The following is a 25,042-nucleotide window of genomic DNA, read 5'->3' on the forward strand; positions in this document are numbered from 1 at the left end:
ATAATTATAAACATTTCATCTATATAAATAACATCTAGGGTTTCTATTGAAAAATTTGTTGAAATGTTGAAGAGTGGAGATGTTATCCACTCAGCCAATCAGGCTTGCTAATGATTTTTTCTATGGAAATAAGATTTTATAAGCATATTTATTTTAAGCTTTTAGCACCATTATTAAATTCAGTGAATCTGTTTATCGCACAATTATCATGAACATGACTCCTGAAAAGTCAAACCACAAGTACAGAAAAATCATCTCATCTTCCTTTTACATGTGAGGTCCAATGGACTCTTGAGAACCAAATAATGTCTTCAGAGAAATCCAATTAATGTTCTTGACAGGGAAGTGTGTGTGTGTGTGTGTGTGTGTGTGTGTGTGTGTGTGTGTGTGTGTGTGTGTGTGTGTGTGTGTGTGTGTGTGTGTGTGTGTGTGTGTGTGTGTGTCCAAGAAGAAAAACTCTACTGCCTCTATATGAGCTTCAGATGAAAAATTCTTCTAAAGGTTCTTCACTCCTAGATAGGATAGAAACTTAGGTCCTTCCAACTCTTTGTTTAAAGTGGACTATCGATACAAACTGAGTTATAGAGGCTCTGTAACATTCAAAAATTGGATTAGAAATTTAAGTACTATTTTAATGCTTTAATCTTCTGTCATACTTCTTAAATTTTGATTCTCTTCATATCTCCTTTATTGATATTCAAGGAACAAATAGACTAAATGTGACACATGACTAAGTAATGCAAACAGCTTATAACAAAACCAAATAAAAAAAAATTGGATTAGAAATTTAAGTACTATTTTAATGCTTTAATCTTCTGTCATACTTCTTAAATTTTGATTCTCTTCATATCTCCTTTATTGATATTCAAGGAACAAATAGACTAAATGTGACACATGACTAAGTAATGCAAACAGCTTATAACAAAACCAAATAAAAAAAAAATTGGATTAGAAATTTAAGTACTATTTTAATGCTTTAATCTTCTGTCATACTTCTTAAATTTTGATTCTCTTCATATCTCCTTTATTGATATTCAAGGAACAAATAGACTAAATGTGACACATGACTAAGTAATGCAAACAGCTTATAACAAAACCAAATAAATTTGTTGATTAAGTTTTATTAGTTTATGGTTATAATGTTTTCTTCTGCTAACCAACCTGAAGAACTCAACCAATGTAAATCCAAACTAATGTATAACAAAATTTTAAGTTTTTTTAAAGCAAATCCACAAACAAAATATAAAAAAAAAATTTAAATAATATATATGAGGGAAGGGAGGGGGGGTCTGGAAAATTCTGATAAACACCTAGAACAAAAATAATGATATTAAATTTGTATTAGCAATATGTATTTGTATTTGTAATAATTTGTTCTTTTTCCTTCTTATGGTTACATCAGTTGCTTTAATATAATATTTTTTCTAGGTGTTTATCCAAACTTTCCAAAAATCCCCTCCCCCTCCCTTGTATAGTACTAGAAGGAAAGCCCAGAAAGGTGTCTGAAAAAGTGCTCATTTTCCATTTTCAAATAAGAAAAGTGTTGTTCCATCAGGTGAGGAAAATCATATTGGGTGAGGGAACATATCTACAAAGCTGGGATTGAATTTATTTATCACTTTTATAAGTTAAGTCACCAGCAAATCTCAGAATACAATCAGAACAGAATTCTTCTACATGTATCCAACTTGTGATCCACAAGCAACATCTAAACAACAAATGGAATTTGTACAACCCTGACTGCACCCATAGTGGTACTGAAAAATTCTATACTACCATCGTATTAAAAAATATTGTTCATAATGCTACAAATAAATAACCACAACTGCTTATTAAAGAGTAATGCCTTTAAATATGGTTATATAATGCTCTTTTTTTTTTTTTTTTTTTTCAATGCTATTTTGCTATTAATAAATACTTTCAGCAATTACTACAACTTGATTCTGGGTAGCTCTGTTAGGAAACGAATATTATATTTATTTCACACCAATAAAATAGTTATATGCACAACTGGACTTGAGTAATATACTGCTGTGTGTGTGGTATTTATAATACTAGCTAGAATACTGATTGTAGTACGTAATCCACAGGTGCATTTTGATGTAATCAAAACCCTTTTGTGGCAATTATGAATTTGTCTTGTCCAGATTTCACTGATTTTCAACTATCACTTTTCCTTAATATATCAAAAGAAGCAATTCAGTTGAATGATCATATATGATCACTTCAGATTAGTCATTATAAAAAACTGTTACAATGACTGTCTAAAATAGCAAAGAGACTGGCAATCTGCAATCTGATGGTATGCAAAGACTGTTACCACAGTCTTTAACTCTAGTTTCCTTTTCTTCTCGCATCACATAATCTGCTTTTTCTGATTTCAAATAAGATATCTGCTAGATGCCATGATCCCCACTTTATTAACTTGATGGTACTTTTTTGCTTTTTATGATGGTTATCTGAGGAAATAAATAAATTAATGAATTGGCATGAATGCTGGTATATTTAAATTCTTTTTAGCTACTAATCCTTTGGAAATACAGCCCACATAGAGTATATATAGAGAAAGATTATGACATAACTAAATCCTCATGGTGAGTTGGTGTAAATAGTCAGCATTTGACTTTGAAAGATTTTTTTAAAATTAACCATCAAGTGTCTAGATGTGGCCAATGATTATTACTGACAAGTTATTATCCTCGTATGTGTTGTTGTTGTTTTGTAAGAGGCATGGTTGTTCTAATGAATTCTTCCAACTTAATATAGCATGCTCTTATAAATGAAACAAACAAGTCAAGCACAACTCACTAGGAATAATAATACAGATATTATAGCCAAACATTTATGCCTTTGTTGGCATATGCTTTCAGGAAAGATAAGCTTTGAGACAAAGTGATCCCATTAAACAACCTGAGCACCTTAGCAACTGTGGATTTCAGTAATACTATCTAGAAGACATCCAATGATTCAAAATGTAGGCCTCAGCTATAACTTGTATTAATTTCACATTAACCCATTAATAAATTATGCTAACTAAATAGCCAAAACTTGTCTAACTAGTCCTACAATCAAAGAATATTTTCCACCACATAAGATCATAAAACTGCCATACATCCAGAATACATACAAAGCTTATAAATACATATTTAAACATACTGACTATAAATTAGTTTACTACTAGTCACAAATTGGCCACTTTCTTAAAACCTACCAAACTTCACTCATAAAAGGAAATACTGGAATACCACAATGTGGTATACAATTTTCCTTGCCAACATGACTGTGAAGTCACCTACACAGGCTCAATGATCAGACTGTTATGGTCAAGACTACAAGAACACTTTCATGATTGTAACATACCCATTCTAGAATATCTAAGAAATAAGAAGAATAAAAACCAAAACAAGAATAAAAAATCAAATACCGGAAAAACTGAAATCGCGATCCATATGTTCAAACAGAATCACACTCTACAGATTGAAAAGGTCATAATAACTGCCATACAAAATAATGAAATAATGCTAAGAATTTCAGAAACCATAGCCATAAAGTGCAGCAGTAATTCCATAAATGTCCACCACCCCTACTTGATTTTAGAAAGTTCGAAGCTCCACCACATGCAAATAAAGCCAAGATTTCTGCAAATAAACAATAACCCAGGAAATTCAATGCAAACATAAAGCCGACATGCATAGACCCCACTTTATCCATGAGCTCTGATGATGACTCATATCCCGTAATTTCTATTTTTATCTTTAAATTCAGTAGTTCATTCTTCATATATGTCCGTGCAGTTAGCCTAGTGGATATGTCCTTTGCAACCATATGCCTGGGGAAGGAGTGTCCTAGGTTTGATTCCCGTCAACGACGTGAGGAGTTTAAGGATCTTCCTCAGCCATAGCCAAGTTAGCCAGTCTTGGGTGTGGACAGCAGGGTTTTCTCCCAGTTAATCTGGGGTTTTTCATCCCGCAAGCAGGCAAACCGGTCCCATGAACACAAAATAATGAAATATAAATATAACCAGGAATTAATTTAATTCCTGGATACAGTCAGGAATACTTAAGACAATCCCTCCAGCCATAGGTCTGAATTGTCAGCTATGCCGGTCCCGAGCCCAGATAAAAATAGGGGGATTGAGGTGGTGCCGTACCTCCCCGTAAAAGGGGCTCATGGCCATTGAATCACCATACGAAATGAATGAATTCTTCATATAAGTCCATTATGGCACTCCTGTATGCATTCCTATGTTTTCAATTTTCATATTTTTAAATTTCTATATATTTTTATCTCTATTCTACACCCTTCTGAAAAAGTTCCAATGCATTTTTAAGTTTTAATCTAATTGACAGTCTTAAAAATCCTTTTATAGTTCATAATTGGTTTTAGAATTCCATTTATATATTCTGATGTCGTTTCATCAAAAATTTTAAAGTAAACATGAACATTTTCTAAAGGTATGTCAAAAATTACTCTTCTTATATCATTTCTCTTAAAACACATATCATTCATGTCTTAATTTAACTGCAGAAAAAAACTAATGATTTAATACAAGGGGTGCTCCTGTAGGAAATAAGCTATAAGTATTGATATCAACTTAGAGGAGTAACATGGAAAAAAAAATCAGAAAAGTAATATCTAATTAAAGACATTTAATCAATCCTATATTTCGTCTCAGTCACTGAGACATTGTCAGGAAAATAATATTAAAATTGCAAAAAATAAAATAAATAAATAATAATTAAAAAAATAAAAGAAGTGGAAAAAATTAGAGTGTAAGCTTAAAATGCTATGAGGGGCACCCTCTGTGAGTGCTGTTGGCTAGCTGTTGAACAGGAGGCCTAAGAATTAAATTTCCCATATCTTGGGAAGTTCAATATAATCATATTTATTAAGATTATGTTGGTTTTTGTGTAATATCTGCTGCTAATTCTAAACAAAGTCTTTCAAATTTATATTTGTTGTGGTGAAGCATAGTAGTTTTCTTCCATTTGATTCTGTGCAAGGTATCCAAAGGCATGGTCAGCTAGACCTGAATGGTCATACTTATGGCAGCAGATGAATTTCTTATGTTCTTCTAGGTTGATGTTTGCAGATCTCCTGCTATGGCCATAATATGATAAGTTGCAGGAACAAGGAACTTTCCTTTCCTTCATGCTTACACAGTGATCAGAATATATCTTCAAAATTCTGGAAACAACTACCGTGTTAAAGAGTAAAACTTCAGTTTAATATAAACCAAAATAATCATTCGACATTTTGACCTTCACATTAAGGTCATCTGGAATATACACATATATACAAAGAAACAAGCTGCACAACAATCTACATGGTATAATGAAGTTACATTACAACCGTTAAAACTACTGGCCTGACCTCTGGTGAAAAAAAAAAAAAAACTTACTACATCAAAGCTTAGAGTCCTGTTATTATCTATTAGGTTACAAAATTAAATTAAATTAAGCTAGAGAGCAACATTTTCACACAAATGGATGGCACACATTCAGTCCACTTAGTTCAAGTTTTAGCAATTTTTCAACGTTTATTGGCTACCATCCATACTGGTTTGTTCTAATTTATGTGTATAGTTATATAAGTAAAAAAATTTTTGTGTGAACATGTTGCTCTCTAGCTTAATTTAATTTAATTTTGTAACCTAATAGATAGAAACATAATAACAGGACTTTGGTGTAGTAAGGTTTTTTTTTTCACCAGAGGTCGGGCCCGAGTTTTAACAGTTGACTAAATCAATGTAACTTCAGCATACCAAGTAGACTGTGGTGCAGCTTGTTTCTTTACATGTATGTATATATACCAGATGATGCCCTTAATGTATGTTGAAACCCCGAGTGATTATTTTGGTTTATATTAAACTGAAGTTTTACTCTAAAGGAGTAAAACTTCATGGTAGTTCATGAAACTTCACACTCTAACATGGTAGTTGTTTCCATAATTTTGAAGATGTAATAAGGAACTTTGTAAACACCTGGAACAGACAGATGAAGTAGAGGATCATTTGAAGAGTGGATGAGGCGGCCAACTTCAGATGAGGTATGAATGCAGTGCAGAGATTGTACTATTTTTTTGAGTTCCACACTAAATTTTTTCCACTAGTATTGTGCAATTTTGTGTGTTTCTGCACTTTTGATATTGTTTCCCTGATGATGTCTCAATGACAGAAACAAAATACAGAATTGATTAAATCTGCACTGAATTATTTTTATTTGCTATATTTATATCAATAAACCTTATGAGTTCGAAGCAGCATGTTAAGCCTAAATAGTGGAGTGTATTCATTCCCTTTATCCAATTCCACTGTGACAGTGTTATAAAATATGAGCAAATTGCTAAAACATGACCCCCATTTAGTAAATCCATGCTGTTCCTTGCAGAGTAAAGCTTGTCTGTCTATCCATTTCTGTATGTGAGTTCTTACCAAGTTCTCTAAATCTTCACTGCAGCACCAAAGATACTGATAGATAGGTAGTCAGACTCATCAGTTTTTGCACCACCCTCAAACAACAGAGCTATCATACATTCTTTTCCATTCTTGTGGTATCTTTACTCAGTTGGGACTCAGTTATAAAAACATGTCAAAGGCCTAGTCAATTTGATTGTACATGTTGATATTCCATTATCCCTATTGCCGAATTCTTCCAGGTTATACAAATGTTCTTGAACCCCATTCTCATGCTCTAACTCTTCATCCAATGCAACAGTGGCACTGTGCACCATGTTATACATACCTCATTAATTGAGTAATCTCATCAACTTTTGATGCTGGAGTGCCATTTGCATTCAGTAAAGTTATTCTTCCAAGTTCATTCTTTCTTTTACTAACAACATAATGATAGAATTCTTTTGGATTGCTGAAAATTTATTTACTGCATAGCCAATTTCTTTTCATACTCCGATTTAGTTTTCTGCACAATACTCATTACTTTTTTGGCCTATACTTTATATATTTCACAACTTCATTAAGTTATGAAATATATAACTTACTCTTATATTTCATGATACTCATGATACTTTCTCATGATACTCCTTCCACGTGATCTTCTTCCTAGATTTCTTGCTTAATGTGGTTGAACATCCATTTCATTCTCACTCTATTTATTCTTCAAACTCTAACCAAACCTAACACTCTTTGACCTAGTGTTCCTTCTTTCACATGATGCTTGGGAAAGTTGTTTTGCAAGAAATCAATAAATTTGCTTCATTCTTATTGTGATATTTTTCTTCTACCCAATCACTGTTTTGATAATTAACCCTTTAACTGCTGATTTTATATTCTACTGACATTGTCCAATGTGCTGAATTAATTTTGCAAAAAATTTATAAATAAAATCAATTAAAATTCTTACCTTAACTGAAGTAAGAAGTCCAAACAGCTAACGGAGACGACATGTTAGCCATTATACATAACTTCTTGTTTGCCACTTTCATGGAGTGCGCATGCTTGTCAAGGAGTTTGATGTGTGATTGGCAACTGACAGAGAGAGCATTCAGTATCGAGGTAATGGAAACAACAAGAGAGCGTTCAGGTATGAGAGAACTGAGGATAAACAAGAGGAGAGCTAATAGACGCCATATTGTGACATCCCTGAAATCCCCGTAGTCACGTGGTTTATGCATCGTGCTGCATATGAATAGTTGCACCAGTTCAAATTTTTCTCTTGACTTGGGTTTCTGTCCTTGTATGACAAGGACAGAAACCCAAGTCAAATAAACTTCATTTGGTTGGCAATAGATGGAGGAACCTACTCGCGAAGTTTGAATATCTTACGATTCTTTCCATACTAAAAAATTGTCTAAATATGGGAGACATGCCAACCGTACATATACGGGCTCAGCAAAGCAGGCATGTATTTCCAAGCCCGTAATAATACGTTCTCAGCAGTTAAAGGGTTAGAGTATTACACATTGAAAGTTCAAATCGAGTTAACTCGATTGTACCATTTTTTTCTCCGACCATAGCAGTTAAAGGGTTAAAGTCACCCATAATGATCGTACATTTAGTTCTCATCAGGGTAATTTGGTGACACATTTCATCATCCCCCTGCAAACGAACTGCCAGATCTTCAGCAACACCCCCATCATATATATTTCATCTGGTTAGCTTCCACTTCACACCACACAGCTTGAAACTCACTGCTACATGGGACATTATTACTATTATTATTTTCATGTGTTTTTACCCTAACTGGACTCAAGTCGTCTGATATCATTAGTAGTACTCCACCCTTCTCTCCTATCTTTTCTGTCACCTCTAAAAATACTATACCTTTTACACTTGATCAGTAGCCCAGTTTCACTAACACCAACAATCGTATGCCACAACATATTCAATAAAGCAATGAACTCAGTTCCTTTGTTCCTGATGCTCCTGGCATTTGTGTATATACATAACAAATTAATACTGGCCTTTTCTTATACTCAGATAAAAGAGAAAGTTGTACAAGGCAATGCCGATTGAAAGAAATTATTAGAAAATCTTCAAGGATATTTTCAAGTTTATTTGGATTATCCTCAGTTATATTATCATCATCACTGCTCAAAAATGTTTCTGCTCATTGTGACAAAGGCTCTTTCTCCTCAGTTCTTTCTACTTTAGCTTATGCTTTAGACACTACCCTGTTGTGGTGAGTTCCTGGCACCATTCTTAATACTATTAAAAACTAACAATATTTCTACAGTTATGCTACTAAATGCACTATAATAAATACACTAAAAAAACTACAATAATATACTAAAGATACACAAATTAATCTAAGAAAACACTCAATAAATCAACAAAAATCACTGATCTTATGGGAGCATCATAATGGCATCTTCACACCAGATAGCTTTGAACCCAAAAACCAAAAGCAAAATTACTATATAACTAGACCCTACAAAGGTCTGACAGAATACCCAATGAAAATGTTTACACAAACTGAAATGAATTGGATGCAGAATAGCCCTACAGTAGATAGGACAGTGGAAAAGCTGAACTGATAGGTATTAGAGAATAGAATGTGGTTCTGAGGAAAGTAATAAAGAATAAAGATAACCAGTAGCTTTGCCACAACATTCTGTCTTTGGGCCACTAATATTCAAATGAATACTACAGACAGCCTAAAAGGTTGATATCCAACTGGTTATTGATGGTGATACACTGGGAGGGATGATAAGCAATGTTTCTGATGTGAAATACTTGCAGAATGATATGAAGAGACTTGTGCTATAGAAAAATTATTATGAGTGTCACTGCAATTGCAAAGCATGTAGTCATACACTTTGGACTACGAAAGAGAATGCAGACTGACTGCTTCAAGAAATGATGGGGCTACAGACCTAGAACAGGAAGTTAGAAATATAGTAAAAGAAGTTGGAATTCGAAGACACACTGCTATTGTAGAAAAGTAAACACAACGTAACTGTATTCTTGATAAAAACACAAACTTGTGGGGATAAGGAAGGTCAGTGAGTTCCATGATAAGGAGAGTAGAAGAGGATTTGAGATTGGTAACAAAGCATTTAGCCTGTGGAAGGTAAGGACAGATCAAATGAATGTGGGTTTCAAAGTTTAATAATTAGATGGTGGAAAGGAGCAAGGAATCATTTTCAGTAGTTAGGTAATGGTGTGAGGGCTATGTTTTTCAAAGATGCGTGGTGAGCAAGTGGAATGAGTTACAGGTGGGAGCCTAAGTACTTCTTCAGTAATGTACTTGAGGAGAGATATATGATAAGTGTTTGTGATATGCATTTTCTCTCTCTCTCTCTCTCTTTGTGTGTGTGTGTGTGTGTTATGTCTATGTGTGTGTGTGTGGAGGGGGGGGGTTCCTTTGACTGAGTTCCTGAATGAATTTGAAAATGTAAAATAAGTTAGTGTTGCCTTGTTCATTTGTGTACAACAGGTAACTCAATATCACAAACTTATTCCTATTTCCTATCACATATTTCTCACAAAAAAAAAAAAAAAAAAAAATCACCTATGGTCAACTTTGATAACATAGAAATCTCTAAATAAGATGAGAAAACAGCTTGGACAAACCTTAACTTTTAAGCTTTAAAAATACTTTTTTTTTCTTTTCTCCAAACATGATTAAGCTCATAGAAATCTACTGTTATTGATCTGAAATAAATCTACAAATGAGTCATATTATCTTCCAAATAAACTTGTTAGAACAGGTGTGTAAACCGATCAACACTATAGCTAAATTTTGAGCTAAATCATAAGTGAGTAGAGGTTTAACTGCAAGGTTATAGATGAAACCTCTCTCCTCTACTTCAAAACACACAAACACTTCGGAGTGGAATAATCTCAGGTACAGTCTTGAAATCGACTATTATATTCTCAACATTTTAACTCCAAAACGCCAAACTTTTTTCTACTCAAAGAAAAATCAGAATATGTATAAGATATAAATACATGCATTGTAAATAGAAATAAAAGAGAACAATCAATATTACTAAATAAACAATTACCTCTGGCTTTTCTGACCTAAGCTGTTTTGCTGTATTACTAGCATGCATTTGGGCCCTTAAAAGCACATTTCTTGGCTGCTTGGCAACAATTGTTTCTATTAATAAGAAAATAAATAAATATGTGTGTGTATATATATAATATATATATATATATATATATATATATATATACGCGGGACATCCAGAAAGTAAGTTCCGATGGGCTGTCAGAGAAGCAAAAATATACTTACAAAAAAAAAAACTTCATTGGAAATTAAAGTAGACATCTTTCACTACTTTTCTAGATAATTTCTGCCATTGTTCAGGCACTTATCATAACAAGGCACAAAAAGTTGTATACCTTCATCGTAGAAGGTTGCTGCCTGTGAAGCAAACCACGTATTGACTGCTTCTTTGACTTTGTTGTCTTGAAACCGCCAGCTACCAAGGAAAATTTCAGATGTTTGAACAGGTGAAAGTTGCTTGGCACGAGGGACTATGGGAGATGATGGAATTGTTCCCAGCCGAAGGTGGCGAGTAGTTGTTGTGTTATGCCGGCCATGTGTGGGCGGGCATTAGGCATTAGTCCAAATCGTCAGTCACTAAAGATGGTCGCCAGCTCTGTTCATCATTGTGCACACCTGTCCCTCCTTCATTTAAAAGTCTTACCCATCTTCGTACCATTGAATCACTCATTGCGTGTTCTCCATAAACCTCAATAATTTGCCGATGAATTTCAGCTGCTTTAATGTTCCTCACATTCAAGAAATGAAAAACTGACCTAATTTCACATGTGGTGAGTGATTCGATTTACATGTGGTGGGCGATTCGATTTACATGTGGTGGGCGATTCGATTTACATGTGGTGGGCGATTCGATTTTCTTAAACATTATAAATACACACCAACAAGCATAAGCACTGCTAAAATGTCTGAAAATGGCACCAAAGCCATGTTAACTAATCAACAAACTCAGCACGCATGCGCACCACTGCGATTGCAGTGCTGCAGTGAAAATATTTAAAAACAGAACTTACTTTCTGGATGTCCCTCGTATATATAAATATGTATGTGTACACATATTTATGTGTTTTTTGTGTGTGTGTGGTGTATAATTTGAGAGAGAGAGAGAGAGCATGTACTATCAACTCTCACTATGAAACAACATTTTAAAAACGTTTCCCACTAAAACAAACTACAAAAAAAAAAAAAAAAAAAAAAGCCAATGTCAAAACTAGTCCTCCTTTAAAAAATATATATATTCACAATAGCAAACCTTCAGCTATACCTGTGGTCCCTATGAGTTCAATGTAATCAGAGTTGACTGTATAGATGTAATAATTATTTAAGTACTTTTTATAGCTTCACACCTACATAAAAGTACAATAACAATACATCCAAATGTAGTTCCAAATTAGTAATATCAGCAACAACACCATCAAATGTTAACTGTAACCAATTGTTTTAGTAAAGAAGAAAGAAATTCCATTCATATTAGCCAAGGAAAAGTAAAATTTCTGCACTTTCATAGTGCAAACGTTTTGCACTATGAAATAGTGTTCCAAATAATATATTACTTAACACAATGTTTCCCAAACTTTGTTCTGCGGAAAGTGAATAGTGTTCTGTGAAAAATTATTAAAATTAATATGCGCCTGGAATGATTTTAAATGCTGTGACAAGTTCAAACATGTTTGAAAATCAGGTGCTCCTCACTCTGCATATGGATTGTGCTATGAAGGCCGGTGCGTGCTGGTCTTGACTCAGCTGCCCGCAGTTGTCGACACCTCCGAGCGCAAGTGAAGTATGGAGGTATCTATTTTAGGAAACGTGTAGTCACAAGCAAGTTCAATGCGATGTGCTGTGGCCCGGTACACCTGTAGTGTGTGCTGTCTCATTTTTTGGATTCGATACAGCCAGCTGCAGCAACGGTACATTTAGCTTTACATTGAATATGAGACTGAATACTCGACTCTAACCAAGATGTTCCATTAAAATTTAAGGATTTATGAAATGTTCCGTCATAGGAAAAGTTTGCGAAATGCTGACTTAACATATGGGCCCTGCAGACTTTTACATGAGATACCTTCAGTGCATCATCATCATCATCAAATTCCTGACATGTACCCTCAAGGGGTGAACAGGATATGATAGTACTACATGAAAGATTTACATCATTACTAACTTCCTATCTACAATTTCCCTCCAAATCAGTCTGTTACTTGTCAAGACTCCAACATTATCAGATCTTATATTTCTATTGTCTAAGGTACTTTGTACCGTATCAATCCACCTATATCTTGGTCTTCCTCTGGGTCGTTTTCCTGCCAACCTGGCAGAGAACACTTGTTTTGCTAATCTTTCCTCGCACAATTCTGTTCAAGTGACCATACCACCTGAGATTAGCTGTGCTAACGCATTCCTGGATGCTGACAATGTCAAGTTCTTTCCTAAAATCCTCATTTTTAATATGATATTGCCATTGATGCCATCTGTTCACGCCTTTAATCTTTCTCAGGACTCTCATATCTGCAGTCTCTAGTCTTTGGTCAAGTATTTTACTTCTGACCCAGATCTCAGATCCATAAGTTAAACACTATAAGTTAAGATTAAACACTGTCTTGTATACAGCTAATTTAGTGTTCCGACTAATTTCTCTCTTATTCCATATGAATTTATTCAATTGACTTCCTACCATACCAGCTTTGTTGATTCTGTTGTCTATTTCCATATTTAATTTACCATCTTCACTAAAAATCGTGTTTTACTTGTTCCACAGGTTTTCTGTTCACAACGCAGTTGACATTTTCAACGATTCTGCCTATTTTCATTGTCTTTGTCTTTTTATTGCTGACCTTCATACCTATCTATTACAATAGTTATTCAATTTGGTCAGGGAATCTTGCAAACTTGTAGCGGATTTATTTAGAAGTATAACATCGTCCGCATAAAGCAAAGAGCTCACATTAACATCTCCAATTTTGATAGCATGTTTATTACCACTTTCCTTCATAATGTGATCCATATCGATGATGAATAACAGAGTGGATAATGTACATCCTTGTCTCACACCAGATTTAACATTAAACCATCTTCCTGTACTTCCTTCAATTCTAACTGCTGACTTGCAACTCAAATAAAGACTAAGTATTGCTTGATATAATGCCCCATTGGCACCATATAACTGTAGTGTATTGAATAGCTTCTCTCTTGGCACCTTATCATATGCTTTTTCCAGATCGACAAAGCTCAAATACAGATCTTTGTTATATTCCCATGCTTTCTCAACTAACTGTCGTAAAGTGAAGATCTGATACTGACAGCTTCTATTTGGCCTCGGTGCATTAGTTGGGATTTCAGATCCAGGAAGAAGACCAGATTACTTAATGAATGCTTATGAAAATAATCAGTAGTCACTGTAGTCACTTGTGAACCAGTATAACTTCATTCTGAAAAGGAATGTCTACTGGGAATCTGGAGATGACTGATTATACTGACATGATACATTGCACTCTAAAGTGGTGATCTTTAAGGATAATCTAAATGGTATTCTTAAAACACTTATTTTGCCTCTCTCCAGCTGTTCTTCAGTTCTATGAATAGGGCATGTTATGGACAGCAGGTGTCTGTACATAAGTAACGTGACCAATCCAGCAAAACTAGTGGTAGATAATCATTGCTGCAATACTCATGCAGTCAGCATCAGTCGAAACACAGTGACTGTCTTTCCACTGAATCATGTGGATTCTTTAAATATGGTACTAGTGGTATGTAGTTAGCATTTCACAACCATAGAACAAAATGGAATAATAACAACCCTATAAACCAAGAGTTTGGCTGAAGCATGAATGTCCTATTCATCAAAGACTTGTTTCTTTTTTCCAAAATAACCTAAAGATGCACTAGAGCATTTCAAAGTACACTGCATTTGCTAAGAGATACCACCAAGATAGTAGAAATGGTTCAACATCTACCTGAATGACAGGTACTTATGGTAAATCAGATGCAACAGGTTAGCAAAGCACTTGGGTCTTTATGATGTTTATACTTAGACTAAATTTTTCATAGGCAGGCCTCTTTGAAAATGTCAACAAAGACTGGAAGAGAGAAAATGACATATCAGCATATTATTCCACTTGTGGAATTCTATGTGAAACAGCTGAGATTGTGGATAAGGTTTTGCAGTAAGAGGGAGTAGTTTGGTTAGCAATGTAAGCAAAGATCTACCCAGCAAACAGATAATAGAATAATGCTCTGATAATTGCCAAAGTCAAGACTTATTATTATTATTTTTTTCCCCCCACAGATGGTTACAATCAAGACATTTTTAAAGTCAGCAAGGCATATTTTTATGACTTCTGTAAGAGGTTATAAAACCTACAGTATATTAGTAATGTTGGCAGGCTAATGATTTTTTACTATTTTTATTAAGCTTCATATATTTTGTATTTATACATTTTTTTACACAATTCAGAAAACTGCTTTAGAGACCAATCAGAATAATATGATTCAATTTGGGAGTAGGATTAAATGAATATACTCTGAATAGGAAGGATTTGGAAGGAATTACTAACAAATTGGAAGTAGCATATAAGAATTTGGTATTATTGGTGAATAAAGAATTTATTTAAGTTCAGGAATCATTAGAGAAGTGCAAAGCAAAATAGATTGTTAATCTAATAAAAAAAAATTTACTTGCAGAAGAAAGGAAGTTATGATACCTTTAATATACCCCAAGTTGTTAGTTACCATTTTGGATTATGGTACTTGATTAGGATTACCCAGATTACTAACAACGGTATTACAGAAAAATTATGAGGTGCATGTTTGCCAAACAAGAACTACACATTGCACGTGGCTAAAATTTTGTCAGGGTTCATGAAAAAGATGATACGTGCTGACACTGGTATGAATGAACAAATTGTGTTGCCATCTATTGAAAATTTACCAACCTTTTCAAAAACAACCACCCTTGTACAAACAAACAGTGTCACTGCAATTAAAAAAAAAAAAAAATAAAAACTCCCTCAAAAACTAATTCCAACAAAAATTATAAAACAAACGAAAAATTTAACCAAAAATATAAAAACACAAAACCCTAAATCACTTCCACTATCCACTAAAATTCACATCATTAAACTGATGAATTCAGGTGGCAACCCACTGTAAAGGGACTAGAGGTCAGCCAAAGGCATACAGAGGTAGCTGGTTCCATAGTTCACAGACTATAGAACCAATTCCAACAGTCACAATAACATTCTGGAGATACAGTGAAGAAAAACCACAAGCTATAACCACAGTGGGTGACCGATAGCTCTGATTATCTGGTAGTAGTACTCGTGCAATGGGAGTACCATCTCAAATCAGCTACAATCTGCCCTTGCATCAGCTACAGGAACATTGGTTTCTGCTTCCAATGTGCACAGAATGCTCAATGAAGGTGGTATGTATACTATGCAACGAGTAGCTTGCATGCCCTTAACCTCACACCACAGGAGAAAACATTTGAAATGGAGCAGTCTCCACATCAACCAGATCCAAAACCAATGGGATTAGTAGTGTTTACAGATGAGCCCCAATTTGCTCTACAAAGTGGTACCAGGCATGCCCCAATCTGGAGAGAACCAGGAACATGACAAGTTATCATCTGCTAAATATCCGTGAAATGGAAACTTATGGCAGAGAGAGAGCGAGCGTGTGATGATTTAGGAAGGCATCTCGTTGGGGTGGACACACCAACCTGAATGTGCTGCAACTTACAAAGATCCTGTCCTGGACCCTTATGTTCATCTGTATGCAGGTGCAATAGTAGAGACATTTATCCTACAAGACAATAATGCTCATCTTCAATGAGCGAAGCTTGTGGACCAATATCTTCAAGAGGAGACCACTGTACCCGGCCAACCAAGTCTGCTGACCTCAATTCTATGAACATGTATGGGATGTTCTAGGTAAACATGTTGCTTCTCTCAAACCACCCTTCCCAAAACCTTGAGGGAGGGACTTAAGAGAGTTCTGCAGGAGCAATGGTTGTTATTACTAACTGAGCTCGTAGGCACCATTATAAACAGCTGAAACATTGTTGTGAGCCTGTACTGCTGTGAGGATGCCCACATTCCTTATTGAGGCACTTTCACAATCTCATTTTGATCACCTCTTGATCATTGTCTTCATGTACCCATCAGTCATGGGATTAAACCATTTATTTACAATTTATGTGGGTGTTCTTTCACATATCATACTGCTTTTCAGTGAATTGCATAAAAATTCATCAAACAGTTTTGAGTTTTCAGGATTTTTGTCTTTATTCCTTAATTTACAGAAATAATTGTATTTTCAAGCCTGTTATCTGAGTTTGTGTTTTTAGTGCTGATTTCCATACTGAATTTGTTATAGCAGTCATTTAATTTGGCTAGAATCAGAACACTATGTCATCAGCACACATCAAAGAAGATTAAAATCTCCTATGTATCAAGCTTAATGCTGCTTTCCTTAATGATATAGATAAAGTATACAGCCCTGACCCATACTTGATTTAACATTCAAACCATCTTCCTGTGCATCAATAAATTCTAAATGCTGATGCACAACTTAAATATACATTGTTTCTATATATGGATTCATTTATGCATACAGATTTAGTGTTTTAAATGGTTTTTCCCTTATCAAGACTTCATATCCTTTTTTTTCAGGATCAATCAATCTTAAATAGAGATTCTTATTATATCCCCCCCCCCTGCCTTCCTTCCTTCCATGATTTTCTAATTATATATAGCAAAATTTGGTCTTGACAACCCTTAGTTGATATGAACCCAGCTGATCCTTTATCAGTTTTCCCTTCCAATTATTTTACTTGGCCTTTTCTCAAGTATGCTCGCATATATCTTTCCTACAGTACGTAAGAACCAAGTAAGAAAACTGCTCTTATAATTCTCACAATCTCTTTTATTTCTCTTTTCATAAACCGATACAATGAGAGTTCTACCACTAAACATCTGTGACTCAATTTCTAACCAAGCCTTATGAATTACACAGAGTATCCATGTAAAACTTTTATACCACAATATTTAAGCATTTTGGTTAAATCATCAACTACAACTGCATTTTGTTTCTGAAGGCTTTTCCTGCATCTTTCTAATTACATCCCTGTTTACCTGATTTAAAAATTTTTCAAATATATCATATACAGCAGTTACACACACACACACACACACAATGGACAAAACACTGGAGATAGAGGTGATGGAAAGTTGACACTGTTATCCCCCTTACACTAGCGCCACCACACCAAAAATCCTTTTGGTGTGGTGGCGCTAGTGTCCTTGGTAAATGTGGCGGTCGTGTTTAGCTAGTCTAGAAAACGTGTTTTTAAAGTTAAATATAGTGTGGCTTTTTGTCACAAATTGTGCTGCAGTTGTGCATCGGTTAGATACAAGTGTCCTTCAGTGGTATTATTGTTTAGAATTGTGTTGTATATATTGTGTTTTCACTGCCGTTTGTTTCACTATATCAACCTGTAAAGATGGCGTCCAACAAGAAACGTACATCAGCGGCGCGCAGGACTTCTACTACTACACGAAAGCCTGGCTCAGCGTTAGATTTTTTGCAATGGATGCGTTGCGGAAACTGCTACATGTATGCGCCGAAAAATGTGAAGGATCTGTGGTCGGTCTGGCAAAATGAGAAGAACGAAAATGTCGACGTATGTGAGAAGTGTCGGGATAGGCTGGAGCATTTAGGAATGGAAGCTGACATCGGGACCGTAGCGGAAGAACTTCGGCGGGAGTTTATGAAAATGAAAAATGACCTTCATCTTCTCCATGAGGAAGTGGAAGTGATCGGTAAGGAGATACTGGAAGTTGAAGCTGAGTTTAATGTGTTAAACAGAGAAATTAGGACTATAGAGATTACTTTAGCTGAAATAACTAGAACAGGATTACATATGGGTGAGTCTTTGGTGAATGATTCAGTAATAAATAGTATGGGAGTATTTGGGAGTCAACAAAATAAAACCACAAGTGGCCTAGAAGAAATGAGATGTAGTGAGAGTGGGGGGGGGGGTAAATAATAGAGAGTTGAGTAATGAAGCTGGGAGAGTCATGCTGAATAGTGTAGAGAATGAGTCCATGAGTGTGGACTTGAATGAAGTTAAGAGTGGTAAAATATATGGTGATTCTATGATTAAGGGTATGGAGAGTGGTATGCATGAGGAGTGCTTGGCTGACGGGACAATAGAAAGAGTGGCTTTAGCAATAAAGAGAGGGCATGAAGCAGACAAGATGATAGTGATGGTGGGTACGAATGACCTGAGAGGTAGTATAAATCGGGTAGGAAAAGATTTAAGAACATTATTAGATATTGTGAAGAGGAAAAGTGTCAATGGGAGGATAGTGTGTGTGCTGCTTCGTTTTGACAATTACGAGTTAAGTAGACGAGCAATGATAATGAATGATATGATTGCAAGAATGTGCAAAAAAAGAGGTCTGGAGTTTGTTGATGTTTGGAGTGTGTTTGAAGGAAAAAGGCAGTTGTATGCTAGAGATGGACTGCATCTTAACATGGAAGGACATAAGCGATTGAAGAAGTTATTGTTTTCTGAACAGGTTGAAGTTATTGGGCAGGGAAACTAATATTGAAAAGGTTGAGTGTAAGAGAGAGAAACTTTAGCACTGATTGTGTATTTATTGATCCTTATAGGCAGAATAAATTGCAGAAGACAGGGGATAAAAATCGGCATAGGACTACGGTAGTTAGTGACTTATATATCAGTTCTAAAGCCGGTACAAGATCTAGAGGGAATCTGCAATTTTTGTATACCAATGCTAGAAGCATTCGAAATAAGAGAGAAGAATTTTTGGCCTTAGTCAGTGAAATCTCACCAAAAGTTGTAGGCATTAGTGAAACTTGGCTGTCAGCAGAAGATGTGGTCAATGGAATTGAATGTGATGGGTACAGTATTTTCAGGGAGGATAGAGAAGATAGAACAGGAGGAGGAGTACTGTTGATGATAGCTGATGTGTTGCAGCCAAAGAAAGTAGTATATCATGATGATAGACATGTGAATGAGAGTTCATTTGAGGCAGTCTGGTGTGAAATAGTGACCAACGTAACCAAATATACAGTTGGATGCTGCTATAGGCCAGGGAGTACGGGGGGAGATATTGAATTCATGCATCAGCAACTTAGTGCAATGAGTGAAGGCTTAGTGATTATTATGGGGGATTTTAATTATGGTGATATCAATTGGAAGGAGGAAATATCACGTAGCAAAAAGGAAATGGAGTTCATACATCTTCTACGAGATAATTACTTGAAACAGCACGTAACTGAAGGGACACGTGGTGTGAGAGTGTTGGACCTGGTTATTGGTTCAGAGGTTATATGCATAAGTAAGGTGTCCTCGTTACCTCCAGTTGGTGAAAGCAATCATGTGGTATTGACTTGGGAGGTTGCAAAATCTGTGGATTTTTCTATTAAGAAGGTGTATGTACGGAACTACAGGTTAGGCAATTATAACAAGCTTCGGAGTGAGCTTGCAGCCATCCCATGGCAGAACATATTGCAAGGGAAAGATGTTAGCAGTGCTTGGGATAAAATCAGCGGGTATCTGAGGAAAGCAATATCAGATTGTGTCCCCATGGTCAGGAGGTCAAACAAGGCAGGCATTAGATGGATGAGCAGTAGTATCAAGCTTGAACTGCAAAAAAAGAAAATGTTATGGAGAATTTACAAGGAGAAAGGCGATCAGGACACCCATGAGCAGTACAAGGCTCAAGCTAGGAAGGTTACCAGCATAGTAAGAAAAGCTAAATCAGATTATGAGAAGACCTTAGCCAAAGAGATCAAGGGTAATCCCAAAGAGTTCTTCCGCTATGTGGCAAGTAAGAGGAAGAATGACTTCGGAAGGATAACCTTAGTGGGTGCTGATGGTATTGACGTGACAAAATCAGATGTAATAGTCGAGTTACTGAGTGATCACTTTTCAAAAGTCTATCACCCAAGTGAGGATATCTCTATACCTGTAGCAATACCTAATGTGAGAATTGAAGCTAAAGAATCAGAGGTATTAAATATATTGCAAAACTTAAATGCAAACACTGCGGTAGGCTTAGATGGAATATCAGCTCGGGTGTTGCGTGAATGTGCAAATGAATTGTCAACCCCTCTTACTTGGATATTTAATTTAAGTTTGAACTCTGGTATGGTCCCTAGGGAGTGGAAGTTAGGCAAAGTGGTTCCTTTGCATAAGGGTGGCTCTAAAACTGCGGTATTAAATTACAGACCAATCACCATCTCAGGAGTAGTGGTAAAACTATTGGAAAAGTTGGTTAAAGACAAAATTCAAGAATGGGTGGATCAGGATATGATACTCTATAGAGGCCAACATGGTTTTGTTAAAGGTAGATCCTGCCTTAGCAATCTATTAACTATTCATAATAGAATAACATCTGAGTTGGACAAAGGAACTGGCTACACAGTGGTACTTCTGGATTTTGCTAAGGCTTTTGACAGGATACCCCACAGAACACTGTTACGCAAATTGGAGCAGATGGGAATGGATATTAAATTGGTGATATGGATAGGAGAATGGCTCAGGGAGAGATACCATAAGGTGGTGTATGGAGGAGCCGAATCCAGAATGAGGCAGGTGACCAGTGGTGTGCCTCAGGGCTCTGTGCTTGGGCCAATGTTGTTTAATTTGTATATAAATGATATAGGAAACGGCTTAAAGGGAGATATTCAGTTGTTTGCGGATGATGCAAAGTTGTGTAGTGCAATAAAAAATCAAGCTGATGTTGAAAGTTTGCAGGAGGATTTAAATAAGCTGGTAAAATGGGCAAAAGAAAATGGATGTCAGTTCAATGTGGAAAAGTGTAAAGTCATGCATTTTGGGATTAAAAGATTACCAGCTGTGTACTACATCGATGGAAAGGTACTCCAAGAGATTGATGAGGCTAGGGACTTAGGGGTATTGGTAGATAGGGAGATGAAGTTCAGAGGACACATTGCTAAGGTGTCCAAGATTGCACATAGGATTACTTGGTTGTTGAGGAACACACTAACATCCAGAGATAAAGAGGTTATTATTCCCCTTTATAAAGCATTGATACTTCCACACTTGGATTACTGTGCTCAGGTCTGGTCACCTGGATTCCTTGGAGATGAGGAGGCTGTGGAGAGGGTTCAGAGAAGAGTGACCAAGTTGGTGAGTGATATAAAAAATGCTCCCTACGTTGATAGATTGAGAGCTTGTGGATTGCAGAGATTGGTTGATAGGCGAAGAAGTGGGGATATGATAGAAACATTCAAATTACTAAAAGGTTTTTATAGGATTGATGCAGGGGAAATGTTTCAGCTGTGTGATAGTGATGGAAGAACAAGAGGTCATCTCTGGAAATTAAAGAAGAGTGTGGTTAACAAAGGTGTCAGAACAAGGTTTTTTGCCTGGAGGGTGGTGAATGAGTGGAATTCATTGCCTGACTTAGTTGTGAGCTCTTTGTCTGTAAATGAATTCAAGAAGAGATATGACAGATATTGTTTTGCTAGTTTGGGTCTCCTGCAATGAGTCTACTGACTTCATGGAGATACCCATAATAATAATAATAAAATAATAATAAATAGGAAGACAGCGGGACTTCCCAACAGTGTACTGCGATGTCATTCTATCACCCAAGTGGTAAGAACCCCAGGGTTCTTAAGGGTAACTATATCAATGGTCTAGAGCGAGTATACCATCAAGACATACCAGCACCACTTGCTCACTGGTTGTTGGTATGTTTTGATGGTATACTCGCTCTAGATCATTGATATAGTTGCCCTCAAGAACCCTGAGATTCTTACCACTTGGGCAATAGAATGACATTGCAATACACTGTTGGGAAGTCCCACTGTCTTCCTATTTACTTCTGTGTTTGGTTTTGATACATTTCATTCTATGGGAGGGGATAACAGTGTCAACTTTCCATCACCCCTATCTCCAATGTTTTGTTTTGGCCATTGATGTGTTTGTGTGTGTGTGTGTGTGTGTGTGTGTGTGTGTGTGTGTGTGTGTGTGTGTGTGTGTGTGTATTAAGGATACCAAGTAATTTTATAAAGTTGGTTTTTTTACTCCCTCTCCCAAGTAAGCAAAACAGTTAAGTTTGTGCCTGAACGTAGTTCAAGTCTAAATGTAGTGCAACACCAGGGCAACTCGTTGTAAAGGTGGGTAAAGATCTGATCACTATTCTTAGTATTTCCCATAATGTACAACACATCTCACTAGGAGATGTATACTGTTATACATTATGGGTGTGTGTGTGGGGGGGGGGTCACTACCCAGACCAGTTTCACCCTTTTTTGAATGTAAAAGTGAAACGGGCTCTAAAAATAAGACGATCCCGAAAGATCGCCCAACTCTGCATTGTTCCACTCAATGACAGGCTCACCCCATCACTGAGAAGAACTTCTCAGTTGGGCTCTACCCAGTGGCAGGCTCACCCCCACCACTAAGCAGAGCCATAATCTCAGTGGTGGCCCCACTCAGAGATAGGCAAAAACCTATCCCCAAGCAGAGCCTCTCAGAGTCCCCCACCAGTTTCAGCCTTTATTGAGGCTTCATCAGTGGGTAGCTAGACCCTAAAATACCAATGTTTTTAGTAATAATACAGAGCCTTATCAACTTTACCTATACAAGTTGCTTTTACTTTGAATAAGAAACTCTGGATGAGATAAAGATGTGAAAAGTTTTTTACCTTGGGGATAATATATATTAAGGATACCAAGTAATTTTATAAGTAAGTAAGCAAAAGTTCTTAGTATTTCCCATAATGTAAAACACATCTCACTAGGAGATGTATACTGTTATACATTATGGGTGGGGGAGGTCACTACCCAGACTGGTTTCAACCTTTTTTGAAGTCTCCTCAGTGAATAGCTAGACCCTGAAATACCAAGGTTTTTAGTAATACAGAGCCTTATTAACTTTACCTATACATTATGGGAAATACTAAGAATAGTGATCAGAGCTTTACCCACCTTTACAACAAGTTGCCCTGGTGTTGCACTACCTTTAGACTTGGACTACGTTCAAGCACAAACTTAACTGTTTTGCTTACTTGGGAGAAGGAGTAAAAAAACCAAGTTTATAAAATTACTTGGTATCCTTAATATATATTATCCTCAAGGTAAAAAACTTTTCACATCTTTATCGCATCCAGAGTTTCTTATTCAAAGTAAAAGCACCTTGTAGCAACTTGTATAGGTAAAGTTGATAAGGCTCTGTATTACTAAAAACCTTGGTTCAGGGTCTAGCTATTCACTGAGAAGACCTCAAAAAAAATTGAAACCGGTCTGGGTAGTGACCCCCAACCCATAATGTATAACAGTATACATCTCCTAGTGAGATGTGTTTTACATTATGGAAAATACTAAGAATAGTGATCAGATCTTTACCCACCTTTACAACGAGTTGCCCTGGTGTTGCACTACCTTCAGACTTGAACTATGTTCAGGTGCAAACGTAACTGTTTTGCTTACTTGGGAGAAGGAGTAAAAAAACTAAGTGTATAAAATTACTTGGTATCCTTAATATATATTATCCCCAAGGTAAAAAACTTTTCACACACACACACACATATATATATAACTGCTGTATATGATATATTTGAAAAATTTTTAAATCAGGTAAACAAATAACAGAACAGTGGAGGGATGTAATTAGAAAGATGCAGGAAAAGCCTTCAGAAACAAAATGCAGTTGTAGATTATGCCATTGATGACCAGGGTCTATGTAGACTGTCCAGGCTTCTACAGACCAACTGCAGGGTAATAGCAGCATAAATCACATCCAGTTTCAATGATGTCGGAAGTCAAAACAGCATCAATGAATGAATGGTATGGCATACCATGGGCTATGGGAGTCAACACTCTAATTGTGTACCACTGTTGACAGCTCATCATAGGGCACTGCACCTCACCTGGTGTTGGGACCATCAAATCTGGACCACTGCAGAGTGAACCAGAGTCGTGTGGTCTGATGAATCCATTTATAAGTAATACCAGCTGACAGATGTGGGTGTAATGTTCACAGCATGAGGCCAAGGCCCCATTGTGCCAGATTGAATCTGTCCAAGGAGGTGGTGGCTCTGTGATGGTTTGGTGAGCCTTCTCATTAGGCCATTTAGTGTGTGTCTGGAGAGGCACTTAAACACCACAAGCTACCAGAATGTGCTGGCTGATCTATATACACTTTCATGGCCTTTGTGCATCCTGCAGCCAATGGTCTGTTTCAGCAGGACAGTGCGACACCCTACTAGGCTGCAACCACCCAGGTAGTATGAGGAATACTCATCTGAGTCGGGGACCATCCGGTGGCCTTGCATTCAAGAATTTTATCTTCATGCATTGTAGTAAATACTACAGCTCTTTTCTCCTTTTCCTGATCATAAGAACTGAAAAAAAATTCTTATAATTTCTAAAAAGTTTTATGACATTGATTATTAATATTCTAAAAAACTGGAATTTATTTGTGTTGTTAGAAATTATAAATAAGGTAACAATTAATAATGCAATCAATAACTAGTTTCACTACTCTACAGCTGGTAGCTTCCTCAGTGAAC

The 25,042-nt window shown here is 36.2% G+C and overlaps 1 protein-coding gene across 1 annotated transcript in view; it reads right to left on the reverse strand.

Annotated features, from left to right (window-relative positions):
- Positions 1-25,042, reverse strand: part of LOC150103022 (uncharacterized) — a 435,119-nt gene that overhangs the window by 123,287 nt on the left and 286,790 nt on the right. The window contains exon 19 of the mRNA XM_090398054.1: positions 10,468-10,562. Coding sequence (XP_090254180.1) covers positions 10,468-10,562 — 95 coding nt within the window. The remainder of the gene's footprint in view (positions 1-10,467; positions 10,563-25,042) is intronic.

The sequence above is a fragment of the Typopeltis vanoorti genome, chromosome 9, assembly GCF_054136105.1.
Source record: "Typopeltis vanoorti isolate ZY-2024b chromosome 9, IOZ_Tvanoo_1.0, whole genome shotgun sequence".
NCBI lineage: Eukaryota > Metazoa > Arthropoda > Arachnida > Uropygi > Thelyphonidae > Typopeltis > Typopeltis vanoorti.